The sequence below is a fragment of the Salmo trutta genome, chromosome 7 (genome assembly GCF_901001165.1).
Source record: "Salmo trutta chromosome 7, fSalTru1.1, whole genome shotgun sequence".
Classification (NCBI taxonomy): domain Eukaryota; kingdom Metazoa; phylum Chordata; class Actinopteri; order Salmoniformes; family Salmonidae; genus Salmo; species Salmo trutta.
The window spans coordinates 20228808-20254173 of NC_042963.1; the positions used below are offsets into that span (position 1 = coordinate 20228808).

General features: G+C 42.0%; 1 protein-coding gene across 1 annotated transcript; it reads left to right on the forward strand.

Annotated features, from left to right (window-relative positions):
* The first annotated feature begins 9793 nt into the window (after nt 1-9793).
* On the forward strand, nt 9794-24746 carry hapln3 (hyaluronan and proteoglycan link protein 3). Its single transcript, XM_029758301.1, has 5 exons — nt 9794-10104; nt 18954-19111; nt 21211-21591; nt 23041-23343; nt 23539-24746. Exons 2-5 carry the CDS (start codon nt 18985-18987, stop codon nt 23814-23816), a joined length of 1089 nt encoding a protein of 362 aa, XP_029614161.1. The 5' UTR covers nt 9794-10104; nt 18954-18984; the 3' UTR covers nt 23817-24746.
* Nucleotides 24747-25366: the final 620 nt, after the last annotated feature.

Below are 25366 nucleotides of genomic sequence, written 5' to 3' on the forward strand. Positions count from 1 at the left end.
AAAGAAAAAAGTATTTAATAAGATTATTTCTTTCATTCAGATCTAGGATGTGTTGTTTAAGTGTTCCCTTTATTTTTTTGAGCAGTACTTTTTTTTACATTGTTTGAAAACGTATATGTGACACGTATTAATGCCAAAATGACATGCAAAACAGGCATGAAAAATATATATGTACAGTACCAGTCAAAAGTTTGGACACCTACTCATTCAAGGGTTTTTCTTTTTTTACTCATTTCTACATTGTAGAATAATAGTGAAGACATCAAAACTATGAAATGACACACATGGAATCATGTAGTAACCAAAAAAGTGTTAAACAAATCAAAATATATTTTATTTTTGATATTCTTCAAAGTAGTCACCCTTTGCCTTCACGACAGCTTTGCACACTCTTGGCATTTTCTCAACCAGCTTCATGAGGAATGCTTTTCCAACAGTCTTGAAGGAGTTACCACATATACTGAGCACTTGTTGGCTGCTTTTCCTTCACTCTGCGGTCCAACTCATCCCAAACCATCTCAATTGGGTTGAGGTCAGGTGATTGTGGAGGCCAGGTCATCTGATGCAGCACTCCATCACTCTCCTTCTTGGTCAAATAGGCCTTACACAGCCTGGAGGTGTTGTTTGTGTCGTTGTCCTGTTGAAAAACAAATAATAGTCGCACTAAGCGCAAACCAGATGGGATGGCGTATTGGTGCAGAATGCTGTGGTAACCATGCTGGTTAAGTGTGCCTTGAATTCTAAATAAATCACTGACAGTGTCACCAGCAAAGCACTCCCAAACCATCACACCTCCTCCATGCTTCACGGTGGGAACCATACATGTGGAGATTATCCGTTCACCTACTCTGTGCCTCACAAAGACGTGGCGGTTGGAACCAAAAATGATTACATTATTCCGTATGTGTTATTTCATAGTTTTGATGTCTTCTATTATTCTACAATATAGAAAATAGTAAAAATGAAGAAAAACCCTTGAATGAGTAGGTGTCTCCAAACCTTTGACAGGTACTTTTAGCTAAACAGGTGGGGCTCTGTCCCATCTGCCCTGAATGACGGGTCGCCACTGAATGTGATATATTTTATTATTAAAAAAAGAATTTAGCCAAAAAAAGTGGTGCTTATGTTTCATGAACTAATATAAAGGATCCCAAAAATGTTCCATACGCAAAAAAACAACACAAATTGGTTTACATCCCTGTTAGCGAGCATTTCTCCTTTGCTAAGATATTCCATCCAACTGACAGGTGGCATATCAAGAAGCTGATTAAACAGCATGATTATTACACAGGTGCACCTTGTGCTGGGAACAATAAAAGGTCACTATAAAATGTGCAGTTTTGTCACACAACACAATGCCACAGATTACTCAAGTTTTGAGGGAATGTGCAATTGGCATGCTGACTGCAGGAATGTCCACCAGAGTTATTGCCAGAAAATTGATTGTTAATTTCTCTACCATAAGTCTTCTAAGTCATTTTAGAGAATTTTGCAGTACGTCCAACTGGCCTCACAACCGCAGACCACGTGCATGGCATCGTGTGGGCTGGCGGTTTGCTGATGTAATGTTGTGAACAGAGTGCCCCATGGTGGTGGTGGTGTTATGGTACGGGCAGGTATAAGCTACAGACAACTAACACAATTACATTTTGTGAATGGCAATTTCAATGCACAGAGATACCGTGATGAGATCCTGAGGCCCATTGTCGTGCAATTCATCTTTCAGCCTGATAATGCACAGCCTCATGTTGCAAGGATCTATACACATTTCCTGGAAGCTGAAAATGTCAAATGTCCCAGTTATTCCATGTCCTCCATACTTATCAGACATGTCAACCATTGAGCATGTTTGAGATGCTCTGGATCGACGTGTACGACAACGTGTTCCAGTTCCCCCCAATATCCAGCATAAGGCAAATTGTGGTCACACCAGATACTGACTGGTTCTCTGATCCACCCCCTACTTTTTTTAAAGGTATCTGTGACCAACAGATGCATATCTGTATTCCCAGTCATGTGAAATCCATAGATTAGGGCCTAATTAATTTATTTCAATTGACTGATTTCCTTATATGAACTGTAATTCAGTAAACATTTTTGAAATTGTTGCATGTTGTGTTTATATTTTTGTGCAGTATATCTGCAAAATTCAGAACATCTCACATCAATACAACCCTGGATCGAGCGCTTCTTCTTACCTGCAGGCCCCAGTAGGTGACCAGGTCCTGATGAAGTATAAGCGTTCCTACACCAGGAGGTTTTACTACACTACCCGTTGCCCCAGTAGAGTGGCTGGGGAGAGTGGAACGCAGGGCCAGAGAATGGCATGAAGATTGAAGAGGCCACCCCAATTCTTTACAAAACAATTGCTATTTCTGACCAGCTACAGTGCATTCGGAAAGTATTCAGACCCCCTGACTTTTTCCACATTTTGTGACGTTACAGCCTTATTCTAAAATGGACAAAAAAAATTATAATTCTCATCAATCTACACAGAATACCCCATAATAACAAAGCAAAAAAAGGTTTTTAGAAATGTTTGCAAATGTATTAAGAATAATAAACATACCTTATTTACATAAGAATTCAGACCCTTTGCTATGAGAGTTGAAATTAAGCTCAGGTACATCCTGTTTCCATTGATCATCCTTGAGATGTTTCTTGATCGGAGTCCACCTGTGGTAAATTCAATTGATTGGACATGAATTGGAAAGACACACACCTGTCTATACAAGGTCCCACAGTTGACAGTGCATGTCATAACAACAACCAAGCCATGAGGTTGAAGGAATTGTCCATAGAGCTCCGAGTGTCACACCTGCTCCCGCTCTCCCTCTCTGGCGCTCGAGGGTGCCAGACTGCCTATCATTACGCACACCTGTCACCATCGTTACGTGCATCTGCACTTCATTGGACCCACCTGGACTCCATCACTATGTTGATTGCCCCTCCTATATCTCTCTGTTTATTTGGTTAGATCCCTGTGTCAGCATTAATGTTGTTGTGTGTTCCTGTCCAGACGCTGTCCTATCCTGTTCCATGTCTGTGGGTCATAAAATGTTCACTCACTGTACCTGCTTCTCATCCCCAGCGACGTTCCTTACAGAATGCTGACACCACTAAAAGAAGCATCAGGGAGTTTTGGTTGGTGACGTTGGATCTGGGTGCTATCGCAGTGGGAACCAGGGGTGCCTCAGCTAGCTCGTTGGGCTTCCACGCCTTTGTTGGCTCGAGAGGTCATCTCGGTGGGCTCGGCAGGCGCCCACGCCACGTCATGATTCAGCCGGCCACCAGGCTCCCACGCCTCAGCCAGTTCATCAGGCTCCCACGCCTCAGCAGGATCATCGGGCTTTCACGTGTCAGCCGGATTGTCAGGCTCCCACACCTGAGCCGGCTCGCCAGGCTCCTACACCTTTGCCAGTTCGTTGGGCTTCTATGCCCCCAAACGGCTTGTCCAGAGCCCATGCCTTGGCCTGCCCGTCAGGCTTGCCCAGGTGGGAGGCCGGGTGGCGCCCCTAGAGGGGAGGGGGGTACTGTCAAGCCTGCTCCCGCTCTCCATTTCTGACGCTCGAGGGCACCAGACTGCCTATCATTACGCACACCTGTCACCATTGTTATGCGCACCTGCACTTTTTTGGACCCACCTGGACTCCATCACTATGTTGATTGCCCCTCCTATATCTCTCTGTTTCTTTGGTTAGATCCCTGCGTTAGCATTAATATCGTTGTGTGTTCCTGTCCAGACACTGTCCTGTCCTGTTCCATGTCCGTTGGTAATTAAATGTTCACTCCCAGTACCTGCTTCTCATCCCCAGCATCATTCCTTGACCAAGAACCCGATGGTCACTCTGACAGAGCTCCAGAGTTCCTCTGTAGAGTTGGGAGAACCTTCCAGAAGGACAACCATCTCTGCAGCACTCCACAAATCAGTTAATCCCTACCATTGGGACAATGAGTCGTCATAATGCTGCATCAAATGTACATGATCTTAGGGGAATTGGCAAACACAATGTAAGTAATTTAATTTATGTACCCCTACTTGAAAAAAGCCATTGCTTAAAAAAAAATAAGCAAACACGTTTGGTGTTCGCCAAAAGGCATGTGGGAGACTCCCCAAACATATGGAAGAAGGTACTCTGGTCAGATGAGACAAAAATGTAGCTTTTTGGCCATTAAGGAAAACGCTATGTCTGGCGCAAACCCAACACCTCTCATCACCCATCCATCATTATGCTGTGGGGATGCTTTTCATCGGCAGGGACTGGGAAACTGGTCAGAATTGAAGGAATGATGGATGGCGCTAAATACAGGGAAATTCTTGAGGGAAACCTGTTTGTCTTCCAGAGATTTGAGACTGGGACGAAGGTTCACCTTCCAGCAGGACAATGACCCTAAGCGTACTGCTAAAGCAACACTCGAGTGGTTTAAGGGAAAACATTTAAATGTCTTGGAATGGCCTAGTCAAAGCCCAGACTGCAATCCAATTGAGAATCTGTGGTATGACTTAAAGATTGCTGTACACCAGCGGAACCCATCCAACTTGAAGGAGCTGGAGCAGTTTTGCCTTGAAGAATGGAGAAAAATCCCAGTGGCTACATGTGCCAAGCTTATAGAGACATACCCCAAGAGACTTGCAGCTGCAATTGCTGCAAAAGGTGGCTCTACAAAGTATTGACTTTGGGGGGGTGAATAGTTATGCACACTCAAGTTTTCCGATTTTTTTGTCTTATTTGTTGTTTGTTTCACTATAAAAAAATATTTTGCATCTTCAAAGTGGTAGGCATGTTGTCCAAATCAAATGATACAACCCCCCCAAAATCAAGTTGCATTCCAGGTTGTAAGGCAACAAAATAGGACAAATGACAAGGGGGTGAATACTTTCACAAGGCACTGTGTTCTGACTGTCTCTGAAACTCACTTAATAAGACATTGATGATACAGTGGTAGCAATACATGGTTATAACATCTACCGAAAAGACAGAAATCCCAACGGAGGCGGTGTTGCGGTCTGTATTCAGAACCACATTCCTGTACATTTTAGAGACGATCTGATGTTCAATACTATTGAAGTAAGTAATATGGCTACAGGTTCATCTGCCTCCCCTAAAGCCCATTCTTGTGGGAAACTGCTGACAGTATCTGGATAATACGTGTGAAATGCTTGATAATGTATGTGATATCAGCAGAGAAGTATATTTTCTGGGTGATTTAAATATTGACTGGCTATCATCAAGCTGCCCACTCAGGAAAAAACTTCAAATTGCAACTAGTGCCTGCAACCTGGATCAGGTTGTCAGTCAACCTACCAGGGTTGTTACAAATAGCACAGGAATTAAATCATAAACATGTGTTGATCACATCTTTACTAACGCTGCAGATATTTGCTTTAAAGCAGTATCCACATCCATAGGATGTAGTGATCACAATATAATAGCCATATCTAGGAAAACCAAAGATCCAAAGGCTGGGCCTAATATACTGTATAAGAGGTTATACAATACGTTTTGGAGTGATTCATATGTTGATGATGTTAAGAATATTTGCTGGTCTGTAGTGTGTAATGAGGAGCAACCAGATGCTGTGCTTGAGACATTTATGAAACTACTTATTCCAGTTAGTAATAAGCACTCACCCATTAAGAAAATGACTGTAAAAACTGTTAAATCCCCTTGGATTGATGAGGAATTGTAAAATTGTATGGTTGAGAGGGATGAGGCAAAATGTGTGGCAATTAAGTCTCGCAGCCCAACTAGCGTCATACCTAAGAAGACTCACGGCTGTAATCGCTGCCAAAGGTGCTTCAACAAAGTACTGAGTAAAGGGTCTAAATATGTACTGTATGTAAATGTTATATTTCAGTTTACATTTTTGGAATACATTTTCTAGAATTTCTAAAAACCTTTTTTTGCTTTGTCATTATGGAGTATTGTGTGTAGATTGATGAGGGGAAAAAAACAATCGATTTCAGAATAAGGCTGTAACTTAAAAAAAATTGAAAAAGGCCATGGGGTCTGAATTGTTTCTAAATACACTGTATGTGCCAGCAAAGCACATATTTTTGTCTCAAAAATGTTGCCTATTTCCTCTTGTTATTTCCAGTCATTCTTTTCCAGGTAGAGGTTTAAAAAACACTGCTGTGAGTAGATCTTTATGTACCATATGTGATTATCATATATGTGACATTAAACTGATTATATCCACTCAAGGATATAAACTCAGCAAAAAAAGAAACGTCCTCTCACTGTCAACTGCGTTTATTTTCAGCAAACTTAACATGAGTAAATATTTGTATGACCATAATAAGATTCAACAACTGAGGCATACACTGAACAAGTTCCACAAACATGTGACTAACAGAAATTGATTAATGTGTCCCTGAACAAAGGGGGTCAAAATCAAATGTAACAGCTAGTATCTGGTGTGGCCACCAGCTGCATTAAGTATTGCAGCGCATCTCCTCCTCATGGACTGCACCAGATTTGCAGACATTTCTGGGGGGAATGGCCCTAGCCCTCACTCTCTGATCCAACAGGTCCCAGACGTGCTCAATGGGATTGAGATCTGGGCTCCTTGCTGGCCATGACAGAACAATGACATTCCTGTCATGCTGGAGGGTCATGTCAGGATAAGCCTGCAGGAAGGGTACCACATGAGGGAGGAGGATGTCTTCCCTGTAACGCACAGCATTGAGATTGCCTGCAATGACAACAAGCTCAGTCCGATGATGCTGTGACACACCGCCCCAGACCATTACGGACCCTCCACCTCCAAATCGATAACGCACCAGAGTACAGGCCTCGAAGTAACGCTCAATCCTTCGACGATAAACACGAATCCGACCATCTCCCCTGGTGAGACAAAACTGTGACTCGTAAGTGAAGAGCACGTATCGATCCTGTGCAGGTGTTGTTCACATGTGGTCTGCCACTGCAAGGACAATCAGCTGTCTGTCCTGTCTCTCTGTAGCACTGTCTTAGGCGTCTCACACATTGCAATTTATTGCCCTGGCCACATCTGCAGTCCTCATGCCTCCTTGCAGCATGCCTAAGTCACGTTCACGCAGATGAGCAGGGACCCTGGGCATCTTTCTTTTGGTGTTTTTCAGAGTCAGTAGAAAGGCTTCTTTAGTGTCCTAAGTTTTCATAACTGTGACCTTAATTGTTAGTGTTTTAACGACCGTTCCACAGGTGCATGTTCAGTGTTTAAACTCTTTACAAACAAGATCTGTGAAGTTATTTGGATTTTTACGAATTATCTTTGAAAGACAGGATCCCGAAAAAGGGACGTTTCTTTTTTTGCTGAGTTCATGTAGAGAGTTGCGATATGTGTACTTTCATGTAATAATCATCCATAACCATGTGCATGCATGCAAATCATCCTAGGATATTTGAGAAACGCAAGGAAAGTAGGTCTCAAGTTTCCTTTTCCATCATATCACATTAAGTTTTTGAGGAAGTAATGGTGTAAAGGACTCTGAATTTCTGATGAATCAAAATGGTGCCTCTGAACCATGTTATTGCTGAAGACGATCCTCTACGAAATGACTCATTCTATTCTCCTCTATACTTAGGCAAGCTGTAAGAAATCCAGCTAATTATTTTATCTTCATGTCTTTATGCTTGAGCATTGGCTTTCTCACCGTTATGTCCCCTGTCTCTGTCCTATAATCATCTAACTTTGTAAATACATTCCAACTCAACACTCCCATACACATCCTTTGTGACGAACCCTGCGGTCTGTGAGTGTCTCCTCTGAGTGTCAACAAACGTGGCCGCAGAGCTACTTATGTGTTATTCAGTCAAACAAACCACACGTTTGGTCTCCTTTCATGTGTTTGTGTTCGTGTCTGACTCTGTGTGTTTGTGTGGTGGGAAGTGTCTCATCCAACACAAACTGGCTTCCCTGTTGACAGTAGAAATTATACCCCTGGATCCAGTCAGCCCTGCAGTTCATAGGGCCCTGGTATTCGGAGCCCCAGGCAGAGGCTTTCATCTGGGCTTTGGGAAGAGCAGCAACTGGGGCTCTTCAAACGCACCAGTAATGGCTGTGTGTCAGTGAGATTGGCAAAGTGAAATGGGTGTCCCCCAGGCCAGCACAGAGCCGGAGGGCTGTGGGTATTAGGCAGAGCGAGGAAGATGGGTGGGGGGTGGTTGTGGTGAGGGTGTAGGATGGGTTGTGCGTGTGTACATGCCTCTCTCTCTCTGTGTGTGTGTGTGTGTGTGTGTGTGTGTGCGTGTGTGCGTGTGTGCGTGTGTGCGTGTGTGTGTGTGTGCGTGTGTGCGTGTGTGCGTGTGTGCGTGTGTGCGTGTGTGCGTGTGTGCGTGTGTGCGTGTGTGCGTGTGTGCGTGTGTGCGTGTGTGCGTGCGTGCGGTGCGTGCGTGCGTGCGTGCATGTTTGTGGTGGAGTCTAGGATGAGAATGGGTTGGGGGCTCTGTCCATGGGGAGAGAGGGGGAGTTGATTGTAGTCTGACATCCTACTGGCTTTTTCCTCCTTCCCTCGGTAGCTGTGTTTAGTGTTTCTATTATGTGTGTGCATGTGACTATAACGTGTGACTAAATACATTATGTGACATTACTACTGAGGCAGTTGAAGAACAGGCACCAGTGACACTAAAATATCAGCTGGATGTAGACAGGGCTCCCCCCATAGGAAGCAGGGGGGGGAACCATAGCGTGTGTAGGGGTCTCGCTCTTGAAATTGAGGTGGGGTGACAAAGAGAGGGGTGTGTGAGTGCGTGTGCGTAGGTTTTACGTGTGTATGTGCATGTGTAGAGGTAGTGTATACCCTCTAGCTCCCTATTGGCTTAGCATGTGTAGGAAAGTAGGAAAACATCCCACATCTGCACTATGATAACTTCTATACTTCGCTCAGCTATTTACCAGTGGAAAACACATTTCAGAGGTTTCTGAGGAGAACTGGAATTGTCTCTGTTTTCCACCACTGCTGGTATTATTTCAGCCCTCCACAGAAATATGAGCCCACGTGACAATATTGACAGTGCCATTCAAGGTCCAGGCCAAACATGAGTCAAAGAATACGCTTCATCAGTCTGCCTTAACATAGCAGAAATACAGGATTGAGCTAACTAATTCATTTTCAGAGAGAATACCCATAAACCAAAGCCTCATTGAGAATCTTGAACATGTGAATACAGATCGCTCATTCATATTTGTCAGGATTTGTATAGGCCTAAAATCTATTTATTCTACTTGAGTTAATTCATTTAGGAAATTATTTGTGGCATAGGCATATTGTTTCAAACTAATAAAACAAACTTGGCTAATTTCAAGGGATTACATATTTCATATTTCATCCCGTGTGGCTCAGTTGGTAGAGCATGGTGTTTGCAACACCAGGGTTGTGGGTTCGATTCCCACGGGGACCAGTATGGAGAAAGAAATGTTTAAAAAAATTTATGCATTCACTACTGTAAGTCGCTCTGGATAAGAGCATCTGCTAAGTGTAATAGTTTTTCCATATTCTTTTTAAACATCTTGGCAACCTCAATGAGGATATGTTTCTCATGACTGAGCCACATACCTTAATGTTTACATTTACGTCATTTAGCAGATGCTCTTTCTCCTTACTGGTCCCCGTGGGAATCGAACCCACAGCCCCAGCGTTACAAACACCATGCTCTACCAACTGAGCCACACGGGACATTGGATGCGTGTCTGCTCTTTGGGGTTTTAGGCTGGATATCTGTAAAACACTTTGACAACTGCTGATGTAAAAAGGCTTTGTAAAATACATTTGATTGATTTATTAATTATTGGATTAAAAATGGCATTAAATGCACCTGTAAATTATGGTAGGGAATATTGAAAATATCAATAAGTACATTCATTGTTGTGATATATAACCCTATGTAATGCAATAGTAAACGTATTGCAGCTTTTATGCTCTTATGCCCGTTTTTGTTGTTGTTTTTGCGAACGATGAGGTCACTTTCCTCTCAATGCGTCGCAACTCGTGTTCTGCCTGAAAATGGCAATGGGATGAATTACCCCGACAGACAGCGTAACTATCTCACAAAGTAACATCAGGGGAACATTAATTGACACGACGTTGTCCATTTTCTGCCCGGAGAACAACGTAAATCTGTAAGTAGTCTTATTTTTACGACTTTAATTCGAGTTAAACTAAAATCTTTTGAGTTTTTGATTTCCCATTGGTTCTGGGAAAGAAACCATACGCTTTCTGACTGGTAAAACTGCTTTTTTTAAGTAACAGAAGGAAAAATATCGTCTGTTCTGGGAACATACATTTTTTGGGGGGTTGCAGGGTTCTGAGAAAGGTTCCTTGAAAGTTTTCCTGGGAGGATTTTATTGACTTTCTGAGAATAGAAATGATAGGATATTTGAACGTAATTACATAACGTTCTGAGAACATTCTCTAAATGTTTTGAACGAAATGTAAAGGTTATTTGGAGATGTTTTAATAACTTCCTTAAAACGGTTGCTGAATGTTTCAATTATACTTTTAAAACTCCAAGCACAGATGGGACACATGGAAACCGGAAATACATTTTCTAAGGCTTTAATAATGCAAACATTTTTTTTTTTTTTTTTTTATTGTGGCAAGGTGTCAATGAGATTCAAACCCATGATCTTCTGTTGTCTATTCATTGAACTATTCCATTTCGCCACCAGGATGGAGCTAGCGTGCCTTGTGTTTTTTACTCATACAAAGCGGTTCATTTTAGTCTATTCAAACAGACCCCATTTCAAAGGAATCAAGCATTCATTAAGATTAGGTGTGGCCAATAATTGGGCACGGCCAACACACCTGAACACACTTACCAAGATACAGGATAGAGAGAGCTTGGTTGACACTGAGAATGGAATGTAGATGTTTTTAAATAACATTCACAGAATGTTCTTTAAACATTACTCTTTTCTTGTGGTTTTATGGAAAGTTTTCTTATTGTTCTGAGAACATGACTTTAAATAGAACCATGAGGAAACCTGCAGAAAACGTTATGCTGAAGTACTGAAATTCCCATAGAGGAATGTTGTTTCTTAATGTTCTCTGAACTATTTGAGAACATTCCCAATATCAAACCAGTTGGAGAATGTTCCTAGACCATTACCAACACTTTTAGCAAACGTTTTATAATGAAATACCAAGGAAATAAAACTTTTTTTGCCATGTTCCTTAAAATGTTCTGAGAACGTTCTAAAGCCAAGCAACTATCCTGCACCATTCCCTGAAAGTTGTGGGAAGGTTCTTTGCAAAATAACCATAGGAAAAGCATGCTCTCACCAAGCTCTAAAAAACATATGGTTCTCAGAACGTTATGTGCTAGCTGGGTTGCAATCAGAATACTTTTTTGTGTTTAAATGTAAAATACTGTAAATAAGGATGAAAATATATTCAAGAATCAGTCATTTGGTTCGATTTTTTGGGCACATTTGTGTGATGCAAGAGTCTGAAGGGAGGGCTGGTTTAGGGTCATGAAATATTGTGTGGATCAGAGTGCGAATTATGGGGCCCCGGGGGAGTCTCAGAACCCCTGAATGAGACATGAGTCAATGCAGAAATGCAAAAAGAAGCTTATTCCATATTAAATGAACACCCACACCTCTGTGTCATGGTTAAAAATATATATGTCCCATGTGGCTTAACATGTCAGCCCTGGACAGTCCTGTATGTAGCTCAGCCCCCTTTCAGGTGTCCCAGCTTTTCTTTCTACAAAAAAGGACCTTTTGTCAGCAAGACAAAATCAATTAATTCAGGCTATAAGCCAAATTTCATTACACTTTTTTGGTGTCTCTTTCCATTCATCAAATGGTGTGAGTGCACAGTGCACTTTTGGATGCTGGAATTATTTTGGAGTGGATGAACATGCACAGGAAGTGATTTGTTTGACAGGAATAAGATGAAAACATCATGATTGGTTATGTTCATGCAAAATGATGTCTTTACATGTCTTTACAAAAATAGAAACCCCGGAATGTCACGCTAGGCCCTGGAACTTGGGCAGAAAAAGTTTACATCGATCCACTGAGGCAAAAACGGCAATGTCAGAGTTTCATTCAATAAGAGAAAAGATGTGAAATGGGGAGTTGAAAATAAAGAGAAGGGAGGGCCAGAACAGGAGCCTAATGCTTGGGAGGTAAAAGAGGATAATAGCAGTGCTGGCTATGTTATGTGTGATGATTGTGAGATGTTATACAGATTCTACAGTCACAATACTGACTTAAAAATGGCAAGCCAAGGCTATTGTTCAAATGGGTTAAATTGAATAGTAGCCTGAAATCTGAACACTGACTGTAAGTCTATAACCTCTCACATAGCCAGTGGCGATTTTAGCATGTAAATCTTGGTGGGCCAAACTTTAAAAAAATGCGTGCCAGCAAAGCCACTACACAACACAACACGAAACAATACACAGATTGCACTATAATAGTGACAAACAGTGCTTTCTTTTCAGAACCATGGAGTGAATCTTTACCACTGCTACACCTGGCTATCAGCGGAGCCTTGTCTGGCAGCGAAACAGTTCATTCAGCCTCATTTACTGCGTTTAAAAAAACATAGCTGATATGGCTGACTTGCTTAAACAAATGTGGTTTCTACTGACAATTAAGATGTACAAACTATGGCATAAGGGGACGACAAGTGGATAAGAGGCAATCTGTAATTTCGAATAAGACATTAATGAGCGAGCGATGACGGACGTAGTCAATATAACTATTTGTTCAGCACTTTTGAAATGTACAGCGCAGAATTCAGAACATGGGCCGTTCTTACAGCATTCTCCCTGTACACCAAGTCAGAACCGTAGGATAAATTAAGGGGGCATATACGCAGACAATGAAAGGTCTTACAATATTTGATGATTACATTTATCTAAAACAGGCTATAGGCTACATGTAAACCACCAAGTCAGAACAGAAGGCTAAATTATGAGGGGGAAAGGGACCAAATTATTAGGGTGAAGCACATGGGCTACTATCAGCTTACTACGCAACATACACAATAATACTTATTATTACTTTCTTAGCTACGGTATACATATCTCCCTTACATCATCTATGCAGCAGCATACAATACATTTTTGGACTCACCTTGTTGTGCTATGCTCACTTGGACAGGAAGGTGGGGCGGCGGTCCTTCATGGGAAAATTTTGTCATCAAACTTTGTCATCAAAGTCTGGCAGTCTCCGGATTTATGGTGCTTTCAAGACAACTGGGACCTCAACAAAAAAAACAAGGTCGAATCATGACGTCAGTGATCTTCAGGTCAGAGCTCTAGAAAGAGGCCTAAGTTCCCGACTTGTTATTCCGAGTTGGATGACCGTTCAAAACATATTTTCCCAGTCAGAGCTCGGTTTATTCCAAGTTCCCAGTTGTCTTGAACTCACTGAAGTCTGAGATTTCCCAGTTCCGAGTTTCCAGTTGTTGTGAATGTGGCAGAAGTCATGCTGGATTGACAGCATGGCCAATGTATTCAACCTTTTATGGTCCATGGTGTTGAATGTTTATCCTTTTAAGCTTGGAAAAGAGACCCTTAAACCCAGACTTGGACCACACACCCACTCCACTGAATAGCAGGCTAGTGATTGCTGTGCAATGCTTGCAGTTAGCCACCGATTCATTTCAAACCACTCATTGTTGAATTTGCGGTTTCCAACTTGTTGTGTAATGTTTATGTCCAAAGGCCGATGACCACCGATACGTTTTATCTATAATTTCCCTTCATATAACAAGGATTGAAAAGAATTTGCCAGTAGGTTGTCGACTTGATTCATAATGATGACTGCTAGCTTGCTAGCTAAGATTTTTAAATTATGATGTTGACATGATCAGTCCAATCAAAGCTACGGTAGATATAACCTGATTTGACATAATTTTATCTGTGGCCAATGACCTTGAGCCTTCTTGGATGGGCACTTCTAATGTAACTCTATGGCAGCACCCTAGGGGCTTGAATTTTTCAATCTCTACATGTCGATTTTGCAGTGGCGTGGTGTCCCCATGAGTGACAGAACACTGAGCCACTCACGGCGCAACTAGAGAACATTACCAACTCCTACGCTCCGTATTTTCCACTAGCTGACCCACCACCACAGAAAGCACTGAGCTAGGCTGAAACACCTGCATTTTGGAGATGCCTTATTCAAGAAATCAAAAAAGAGACCATGTTTGTATGCGGCTTTATTAACTCAATGAATTAAATGTTTTACATTGTTTTTAACTGACATTTTTTATTTCATTTTTTTTATTTAACCAGGTAGGCTAGTTGAGAACAAGTTCTCATTTACAACTGCGACCTGGCCAAGATAAAGCAAAGCAGTGCGACACAAACAACAACACAGAGTTACACATGGAATAAACAAACATACAGTCAATAACACAATAGAGAGGAGAAAAAGGACTTAATGCCAAAATAACATGCAAAACAGGCAAAACAATTGTGGGAAATATACAGTACCAGTCAAACGTTTGGACACACCTACTCATTCAAGGGTTTTTCTTTATTTTTACTATTTTACACATTGTAGAATAATAGTGAAGACATCAGAACTATGAAATGACACATATGGAATCTTGTAGTAACCAAAATGTGTTAAACATATCAAAATATATTTTAGATTCTTCAATGATGACATATTTGCACACTCTTGGCATTCTCTCACCTAGTTTCATGAGGTAGTCACCTGGAATGCCATTTTTTGTGTTCTCTAACCCTTTAAGCCATTATTGCCCCATGGAGATGGTTGGCAACCAGTTCGGAGTAATATTCAAATCAAATCACATTTTATTTGTCACATGCGCTGAATACAACGTGAAATACTTACTTGCAAGTCCTTAACCGACAATCAGGGGGGCAGTGCAGTTAAAACGTGATTTACATTTTGATGAGATTTCCACACTATAAGGTTAAAATAACATTGAAATGATGAGAATGATGATAATACCCTTTTTATATAAGAGCTGTTTAAAAGAAATTCCTTGAATGACAATAGATCTGTTATTTGCATTTATAAACCAGGTTGGCCAAGCCATGAATGCTGATTGGCTGGAAGCCATGGTATATCAGACCGTATATATATTGGGTATGACGATTTTTATTTATTTATGTCTATTTATGTTAGTAACCAGTTTATAATAGCAATAAGGAACCTCAGAGGTTTGTGGTATATGGCCAATATACCACAGCTAAGGGCTGTGTCCAGGCACTCTGCGTTGCGTAATGCATAACAACAGCCCTTAGCCGTGGTATATTGGTCGTATACCATACCTCCTCGGGCCTTATTGCTTAAATATCCTCTTACACTGCTGCTGGCCCCTCATTGTTTGCAGCGTGCAGAGTTAAGCTACCAAAGACCAAACATTTATCATTTTAAAGCAATGAGAAAATTGTCAATCGTTATTTGAATATGTTGGTAACCTGTTGTATAAAATAGATAATGCCCTCGAAGCCGGTGTTTGGAGGATATATTGGCTTCGAGGGTATTATCACTTAAGAAAACAACTATGCCATCATTATGATGTTGTCAAATTGACTTTAGAAAGATGACTATGTTGCTATTAGCTAGCCAAGTTTGTCAAAATAGCTGGCAATGCTAATGTTAACTAGCTAAAATTGCAGAGGCCTATAGTCTGCCCTGTAGATAATCATGGTTTACTGCAATGAATAGACAGTAGACAGGGTATAGGCCAGAATGGTCCACCCTGCAAACAGGCTGTTCTGGGACCTGTCTGCATCTTCTGGTGACCTATTGAAAACAGTAAAACAATAATATAGCAAATTAGGATGCATGATGTATTTTGATGACAAAACAGAGTAGTCTACACACCTGTGGAAGTTCGCTCCAACTGACAGGTTGAAAACCATGTGACTCTGTTTTTTTCCTACGGGGTAAGGGGGTGGGTTTTAGACTTCAATCAGCCAATCAGTGCTGTATATATAAATATACAATCAAATTTGTATCCCCAAGCCCACACTGTTGGACTGAGCAAGTAGGCTCAGGGATACCAATTATTAAAAATATATTTTGGTGTCTCCAAAAGGCGGAGTCAATCACCACCTTCCAGAGACACCTGAAACCCCACCTCTTTAAGGAATACCTGGGATAGGACAAAGTAATCCTTCTAACCCCCCCACCCCTAAAATAATTAGATGTACTATTGTAAAGTGGTTGTTCCACTGGATATCATAAGGTGAATGCACCAATTTGTAAGAGCGTCTGCTAAATGACGTAAATGTAAATGTAAATAAACACACACAATGATTAATTAGACGTACAGGGATAATTTAAAAATAAAAAGACTGCATGTGCTTAAAAAAATCTGCGATGGCATTGTAGCGAAAAACACTTCCAAGGACTTGTTCTAGCTGTGCGTAAAATGTGGTGCCTCACAAAGTCCACAAATTTGACACTTGACACAAATTTGACACGCTGCCTTCACGTGCTTGTCGGAGCTTCCTACTTCTTAGTTGGGATGTTGGAAATACAACTTTGTTTCATTCATGTGCTTTTTGGTCGGAACAATATTCAACCAATAAGATTTTAACTAGTTTGATAAGCTAATTATCGTTGCTTATAGTAAAGTTAGCTAGCTTGCTTAACATTGACAATATGGTAAAACTAGCTACATTACCCATATTGTATTTGTCAAAAACCGACTTGTTGTCATCTTTTGGTTGAAATGGTTAAAGGTTAGTGGTGAAACTCGGCAACTCGGGCAACATCATTTTCTCAGTGCCCCCTTGTAATACCGATTTGGAGAGTCATTCAAGTGAAACTTCCCGGTCCGAACTAGGAACTGACCGATAACTCTGATAGCACGTGAACACAGCATTAGCTGCTGGACTATACACTGACTGAACAATTATAGCCTGTATTTTGGTTTATTTTTATTATTTTTATTCATTGCACTTTATTTGTCCTTGGTACAACTGTGCAAAAAAAAACTGAAATGTAACAAAGTTATTTTTTAAGCAAGTGTTCTGCTATTCTACACATTTTGCCATGGCTTATGCCACGTTCTATCTGAGCAGGGCCGGCTCTAGCCTTTGGGTTTTGGTTGGGGGCCTTTCCACTTGCCGCCAGAAATAATAATAATTGGGTTGTGGGCAATGTTCCCTCTAAACTGCGCCACAGTAGCCCGAGACTGCCGCGCAGCTCCCTCTGGACTGCCGCGCAGAAATATCAGCCCCCAGAGAGAAACACAAGATTGAACTTTCTACAGCGCAGTGGTCACCAACCGGTTGATCATGTTTACAGCATGAGCAGTCGTGAGTAGATGCGCTTGTTTTGAGAACAAAGCGAGAGCTGCATGTAGCCACATGTGCACATTTTGTTCATATCCTTTGCTAGTTGGTGAGTTAATAGCCCAGTTATAGATCATTTGTGGTCAGCAATAGAAGTGATTGCTTCAAGAGGACATAACATATACATTTGTAGACATCTTTGAAAAGCGAGTCAGATAAAGAGCTTTTTTTTGTCTTAAAGGGACAGTGTTGTATTTTGAGATGAACAGGTTAATGTCAAGCCCTGCATGTTTTTAGATATTCTAACGGATCAATCTTGCTTGCAAAACATCATTAAATATTGTTAAGTTATTTAGCTATAGTGTGGATGTAGGGCTGTTTTTTGTTGCATATAATGAGCACCTAGATGCTGCATAGGCAACACAATAATATCATTTACATTTAAGTCATTTAGCAGACGCTCTTATCCAGAGCGACTTACAAATTGGTGCATTCACCTTATGATATCCAGTGGAACAACCACTTTACAATAGTGCATCTAAATCTTTTAAGGGGGGGGGGGGGGGGTATCAGACAGACACAAGTTGGCCCGGAGAATTGTTTTTACAGGCCGTCTCCGGGTTGGCTACTATGTTGCAATATGAATATTCTCGGAGCAGTCTTGTTGATACAAAATGTTTCAATATTCTCCTAGCCGCCTTGTTCCTTGATACAATGTATTCACAGAAACACCTTATTGATGCAATGTTTCAATATTCGCAGGATGTTTCCCTTCCCCAGCGAATAATGCAGATAGGCAAATACAACAATTTGCTGGTTGTACACCTTACAAGGAACACCTCCGTATGTAGAGCAACAATTTTGGTGGGAAGCGCACGAGACAACGACACTGTAATACTCCACTGTATGCGCCCGTCCAAAAGGATGACTTCATGTAGCCTATAGCAGGGGGTCTGCAACCTTTTTCATATAGATGACAATTTACAGTTGATCCAACAATTTCTAAAGATCTGCGTGCCAGTTATGATTTTCATATAAACATTGCAGGCTAACGTTTCTCAACTGTGCCCAGAAAATGTCTAATTGCCCCATAACAGAATAGACGAATTCTAGCTGGCTAATTGATTGCGTCGACTGTAGACTTAAATCATTCCTTTGGTGTGTGCCTTTTATTTCATTGCATGTGTAGGATGTATCTGACATAGTTTGCATTCACAGTCAGCTGTTTTGTGATCTGGTTACGTTCACATTGATGTTGGTATTTCACATTGATGTCGGTATTTGGAGTCGGCCTTGATAATGTGTATTATGCGCCTATTTCATGTTGCACTGTTCCACAAATAGGCGAAATTAGTCAATGTAACCTATGTCTGATGAGGTTGAGCAGTACATTATACACACACCATTCCACAAACCTTTAAACCTAATAACCTAATATTGAGATGATAAAGTCTGGGGGACATGTTTGTTTTTGCTGTTCTCCAAATAGCATTTGAACATTTTAAAAATGGTGTAGAAGTACAGTAAATGAGCTTCAACTGGTGGGTGTACTTCTACACACCCCACTTTGCCATACCCTAAAAACACAGCCCCCCCCCCCAACTTCCCGCGGCTATGGATTTGATAAGATAGGGAACAATTGAGTGGAATGAACCATGTTGGACCATCTAGTCCGAGTTGAGTCATTTCACCATTAAAACATGTACTGACATGAATCCCTTGCAGAGGAAGTCAGATCTAGTGCTCCACTGTGAGGATGTTGAGCCCACTACACCCTCTATTGGTCGTCTGGATGTACCTCCTGGTCTCCAACCACGCCTTCCCCGTATACAACAACGGCTTCTTCTACCATGACGTCATGAACGGCGATGGCAACGGAGAGAGTATGTAATACAGTATTTTCATAAATACACAGATAACCTGTTCACACTAATCCGAGCCAAGCTGTACTGGGCTGACCTGACGATGCATCCACCAAAGTTTTCTGAAACTGCTGGAAAAGAGAATGTGAAAAGAAAATACTAGTTTTAGCACAGTTTGGTTTGGATTGGCACGATAATGTTAAAAGGGTATAATGATCTTAAGTGGAGCCTATTCATATATAAGATCAAAGACCATTCCATTGAGTGTGACAAGCCTGACCATGCCTAAGGTGTAGCAGACAACACACCATCTAGAGTGTTGTTCATTTATACAATATGTGCTACACAGTATGTTTTGTCAGTACACATGCAAAACCGAGGTTAAATATTATAGATGCACCATTCCCAAGAGTTCCAAAAAGGGTCTGATTACCTGGGAAGACCCAAATACAGTGTCTTGCGAAGGTATTCACCCCCCTTGCCATTTTTCATATTTTATTGCCTTACAACCTGATTTGATTTTTTTGGGGGGGGTTGTATCATTTGATTTACAAAACATGTCTACCACTTTGAAGATGCAAAATAAATTGGGGGGTGAAACAAACAAGAAATAAGACAAAAAACGGAAAACTTCAGCGTGCATAACTATTCAAAGTCAGTATTTTGTAGAGCCACCTTTTGCAGCAATTACAGCTGTACGTCTCTTGGGGTATGTCTTTCTAAGCTTGGCACATCGAGCCACAGGGATTTTTGACCATTCTTCAAGGCAAAACTGCTCCAGCTCCTTCAAGTTGGATGGGTTCCGCTGGTGTACAGCAATCTTTAAGTCATACCACAGATTCTCAATTGGATTGAGGTCTGGGCTTTGACAAGGCCATTCCAAGACATTTAAATGTTTCCCCTTAAACCACTTGAGTGTTGCTTTAGCAGTATGCTTAGGGTCATTGCCCTGCTGGAAAGTGAACCTCCAGTCTCAAATCTCTGGAAGACTGAAACAGGTTTCCCTCAAGAATTTCCCTGTATTTAGTGCCATCCATCATTCCTTCAATTCTGACCAGTTTCCCAGTCTCTGCTGATGAAAAACGGATGGGATGGTGTTCTCCGGGTGATGAGAGGTGTTGGGTTTGCACCAGACATAGCGTTTTCCTTGATGACCAAAAAGCTACATTTTAGTCTCATCTATCCAGAGTACCTTCTCCCATATGTTTGGGGAGTCACCGCCTTTTGTCGAACACCAACGTGTTTGCTTTTTTTTTTCTTAAGCAATGGCTTTTTTTTCTGGCCACTCTTCAGTAAAGCCCAACTCTGTGGAGTGGGCTTTAAGTGGTCCTATGGACGATACTCCAATCTCCGCGGTGGAGCTTTGCAGCTCCTTCAGGGTTATCTTTGGTGGGTGGCCCTCTCTTGGCAGGTTTGTTGTGGTGCCACAGTCTTTCCATTTTTTAATAATGGATTTAATGGTGCTCAGTGGGATGTTCAAAGTTTCTGATATTTTTTTATAACCCAACCCCGATCTGTACTTCTCCACAACTTTGTCCCTGACCTGTTTGGAGAGCTCCTTGGTCTTCATGGTGCCGCTTGCTTGGTGGTCCCCCTTGCTTAGTGGTGTTGCAGACTCTGGGGCCTTTCAGAACAGGTGTATATCTACTGAGATCATGTGACAGATCATGTGACAGTTAGATTGCACACAGGTGGACTTTATTTAACTAATTATGTGCCTTCTGAAGGTAATAGGTTGCACCAGATATTATTTAGGGGCTTCATAGCAAAGGGGATGAATACATACGTGCAAACCACTTTTCAGTTTTACACTTTTTTAAACAAGTTTTTTTTTCTTTCACTTCACCAATTTGAACTATTTTGAGTATGTCCATTACATGAAATCAAAATAAAAATCTATTTAAATTACAGGTTGTAATGCAACAAAATAGGAAAAACGCCAGGGGGGTGAATACTTTTACAAGGCACTGTACACTGAAGGCAGAGCCAGGTTCTTACTTACTACAGGGGCTCTGGTCTGTTCACATGGTCAGGAAAAATTCCTGGCTCCTATCCAGTATCTACTGTACCGCATAACTCTTATCTATCCTGTGTCCTGTCCTTGTCTGTGTCTTCTCCAGTCTACATTCACAGGGTGCGTCTCCACGTGGAGTCCCCCCAGTCCTCGGTGTCGGCGGCCCGGGGCAGTAACATCACCCTGCCCTGTCACTACCGATACGAGCCTGAGATCAACGGCCCCCGCCGGACCCGGGTCAAATGGTCTTGGCTACCCGCCAACGGCGCGGGTAAGACCGCCCGCGAAACAGACGTGATGGTCGCCATGGGCAACCGTCACCGTAGCTACGGCAGCTTCCAGGGGCGTGTGCGCCTGCATCGGGCGGCACCGGGGGACATGTCTTTGGTGATCAACGAGCTGCACCAGAACGACACGGGCCGCTACCGCTGTGAGATCATCGACGGGCTAGAAGACGAGAGCGTGACGGTAGAGCTGGAGCTGCGAGGTGTGTGTTTCTGTCTGTCTGTCAGCTCAGCTCTTAACAACAGAACACAGGGGTCACTCTGTTCAATCGAGGGATGTGCCAAATGTAAAAATGTTCATAACCTTTAAACATAATTTTTTTTTTTTTTACAGTTTAAACATTTAAATTATAATATACAGTACAAGAACCTGAAATATAAAATGTATTTTTATTTGTTTAACACTTTTTTGGTTACTACATGATTCCATATGTGTTATTTCATAGGTTTGATGTCTTCACTATTATTCTACAATGTAGAAAATTGTAAAATAAAGAAAAACCCTTGAATGAGTAGGTGTGTCAGCTTTTGACTGGTACTGTATATATTTTTTTAAACATGTGAATTCACAATTCAGATAATGGTCCTGCATATGACCACTAGGGGGCAATACCAGACGGCACTTACTGCTGTCCCTCACCCACTCAGCAATGATGGTAGTTAATGACGTTTTTAGGCTCTCTGCTGTGTTATCAGTAGTCAGTACATGGGACTTCATATCCCACTTATGTTCAAAGACGTCCAACAATTTGTTGTTAATGCCATGTAGAGGGTGTTTGACATTGAGAGCTTGAGCTTTGTACTTTCAGAGCAATCATTGTACAATTTCTCCATTGGGGCCGTCAATGTTTTTCAACATGGCATCTTCTTGTGTCGTTCTATATATGCCATCAAGGCATTGAAGTGGACATCCTCTACCATTGAAAATGGCTGCATATCAACTGCAATAATTTCTGTAATCAGCTCTGTGACTTTTTCACTCCGTCCTTTATTGCACTTCTTTCGTGTGAAGAGCATTTATAATGTCTGTTGTTGGGGGCCTGCGCTGCTGCCAGCAATGATTTGGGTCTCACGGTGCCTCCCTTTCAGATAGTTAAGCACTGCACCTGTACTGCCACTGTAGCTCAATTCCACCTCGCAAAGTTTGCATTTCACCACCTTCTCATTTAACTTCTCAAAGTATCGCCATACAGGACTTCGCTGCTGTCGCTTCCCTGTCACACTCTCTGCCATTTTTCCAACTGTTAACAATGATGGAGTGCGGAGTGCTTTATATCTGTGGCAAATCGTTTGAAATATGCATGTCTCTTACTAACCTTACAGCGTTGTTGCATTAGGTATTTGTTGAATTGAAATGTTTCCCTTTATGATGATGATCGGAACATTTTACTGGTAGTTTTGTGATAACTGCACTGTGTTTAAAAAAATAAATAATAGGTTAGTTAGTTTCTCTAAATGGTAACGATCCCAATTTCGTTGAAATGTTTAAACGTTCACATCCCTAGTTCCAGCTATGGTCTGTTTTTTTAAATGACCTTCAATCTATTGTCCTTACAAGTGTCATGACTGGCATTTTTCACTGCAAGGACAGTTGCTGGATCCTATAGCACTTTAACCCCTCCAGCAAATGTCTCACTTTATCCCTGTTATAGGAGTGGTATTTCCCTACCATTCCAAGATGGGACGCTACCATTTCAACTTCCTGGGGGCCCAGCGTGCGTGTGAGGAGCAGGAGTCAACCCTGGCCACCTTTGAGCAGCTCTTCACCGCCTGGGAGGAGGGGCTAGACTGGTGCAACGCCGGCTGGTTAGCTGACGGGACAGCTCAGTACCCAATCACCACGCCGCGGGAGGCCTGTGGGGGTGTGGACTTAGCCTCCGGTCTCCGTAGTTACGGACAACGCCACCGCCACCTCCACCGCTTTGACGCATTCTGTTTCTCAGCCGCCCCCAAGGGTCAGTGTGTGTGTGTGTGTTGTTCTCCAAAAAACATCTCGCCTTGGAAACAAAACACATACAAAACACTTCCGCTAAAATAAGTGTAACAGGAGAAATGTGAATGATTGGAATTGTCAAACTTGTTTTAATCTGTCCCCTCCTTAGACATGCTCAGAACTTACTAGAATCTCCTGTCTATCTTTTCTGTCATAGGGACAGTTTACTTCCTGAAAGATCCCCATAAGCTCAACTTCACCGAAGCGGTGGCGGCATGCACCACAGACGGCGGTCTCATCGCAAAGGTGGGCCAGCTCTATGCCGCCTGGCGGTTCATGGGATTGGACCGCTGCGACGCAGGTTGGTTGGCTGATGGGAGCATCCGTTACCCCATTGCAAAGGCCCGCCCTAACTGCGGCCCTTCAGAACCAGGGGTGCGGAATTTGGGATTCCCCCCTCTGCATCAGAAATACAGTGTCTACTGCAATCGGTAAACCTCCCCTCAACTTCCACTCAACAAAAACCAGAGGACAATAATAGTAAAGAGCACAACTACAGTACAACAGAAAGCCCATACAACTTCTCCATTCATCACAAACGGTGCACTGTTACACAACCCTTGCCTGGATGCTAGTTAGCATTAGCCAGTTCTGCTGTCACAGTGTCCACTTTATAGTTCTAGTGAACTGTCGACATCTCCTCATACTGTACATAATATCAGTCATACCACCACTCCCCACTGAGACGCCAACCAGAACTGATACACAAACTGACTATTTAGTCTCGTATTGCCAGGTTTGTGTCACAGTAAAGAGTCGTTACATTTCAGACTCAGGGAAGGTGTTCAACCACTGCAAGGCCCGCCGCCCTCATAATGCTTTGCCAGTGATTTTGTTGTCCAACCAAGCTCTTTCCCTTGGTGTTTTGTTGAACTGTATGTAACTATCTCATTGTTCCTGCAGCACTTTCAGTTCAATGTATGTAATTCATAGTTTTAGGCCCATTTCTGGATTTCTGGATTATCCTGATGTGTTAAAATGTTTTTCCATGTCTTGTTTTGTATAAGGATTGAAATGGAATGATGAATTTGATGACAATGGGGGATGGTATATAGACTATGTCGTGATGGAAGGTGTTTTGACAGTATTTTATGACCACCCCTTGTAGAGAGCACGGTGTTCAAGTGTTCCATCTATATTATGCTACTTTAATCAAGTTATATGACATTAATAACTTTTCTAAGAAATTAATTATATCCTCCCTTCCTTGACGTTATCACCTGCGTCAGCAGGATTGTGGGTTCAATACCTGCGGCCACCCATAAGCAAAATGTATGCACGCATTTTGTAAGGCACTTGAGATAAAAGCGTCTACTAAATGGCATATATATTAAATTGAATAAAATCATGTTTGAGTTTACATCCCAATATTGCACTTTATATACATAACAGAAGACTGAAATATAACAAACACCAGATTTTCTGCAAGGTTTTTTAAAATAATGCTTATATCGGGTATGAAGGTAAGACCCAGATGCAGACAACGTCGAATTAACAATGGTTTAATAATCCAACAGGGACAGGCAATAGACAGGTCAAGGCAGGCAGGGGTCAGTAACCAGAGGTGGGGCAACAGTACCGGACGGCAGGCAGGGTCAGGGTAGGCAGAGGTCAATAATCCAGAGGTGGGGCAAAGGTACCGGTCGGCAGGCAGGCTCAGGGGCAGGCAGAGTGGTCAGGCAGGTGGCCTCAGAGTCAGGACATGCAACGGTCAAAACCAGGAGGGCGAGAAAAAGAGCAACTGGGAAAAGCAGGGGCTGAGAAAAAAGACTGGTTGACTTGGCAAGCAAGACGAACTGGCAACAGGCAAACCGAGAACACAGGTATAAGTACCCTGGGGATAATGGGGAAGATGGGCGACACCTGGAGGGGGGTGGAGACAATCACAAAGAGTGGTGAAACCGATCAGTGTGTGAGAGTTTATTAATTATTAAATTATGAAAAATATGAATAACATTTCACCCATGAGGCCACTAGAGGGTGAT

Bases quoted from the DNA above. Each gene is read 5' to 3' on its own strand.
- hapln3 (XM_029758301.1), top strand. From the start codon at position 18,985: ATGTTGAGCCCACTACACCCTCTATTGGTCGTCTGGATGTACCTCCTG. The intron at 19,112-21,210 runs GTATGTAATACA...TGTCTTCTCCAG, and splicing joins CGGCGATGGCAACGGAGAGA to TCTACATTCACAGGGTGCGT. The intron at 21,592-23,040 runs GTGTGTGTTTCT...TCCCTGTTATAG, and splicing joins GGTAGAGCTGGAGCTGCGAG to GAGTGGTATTTCCCTACCAT.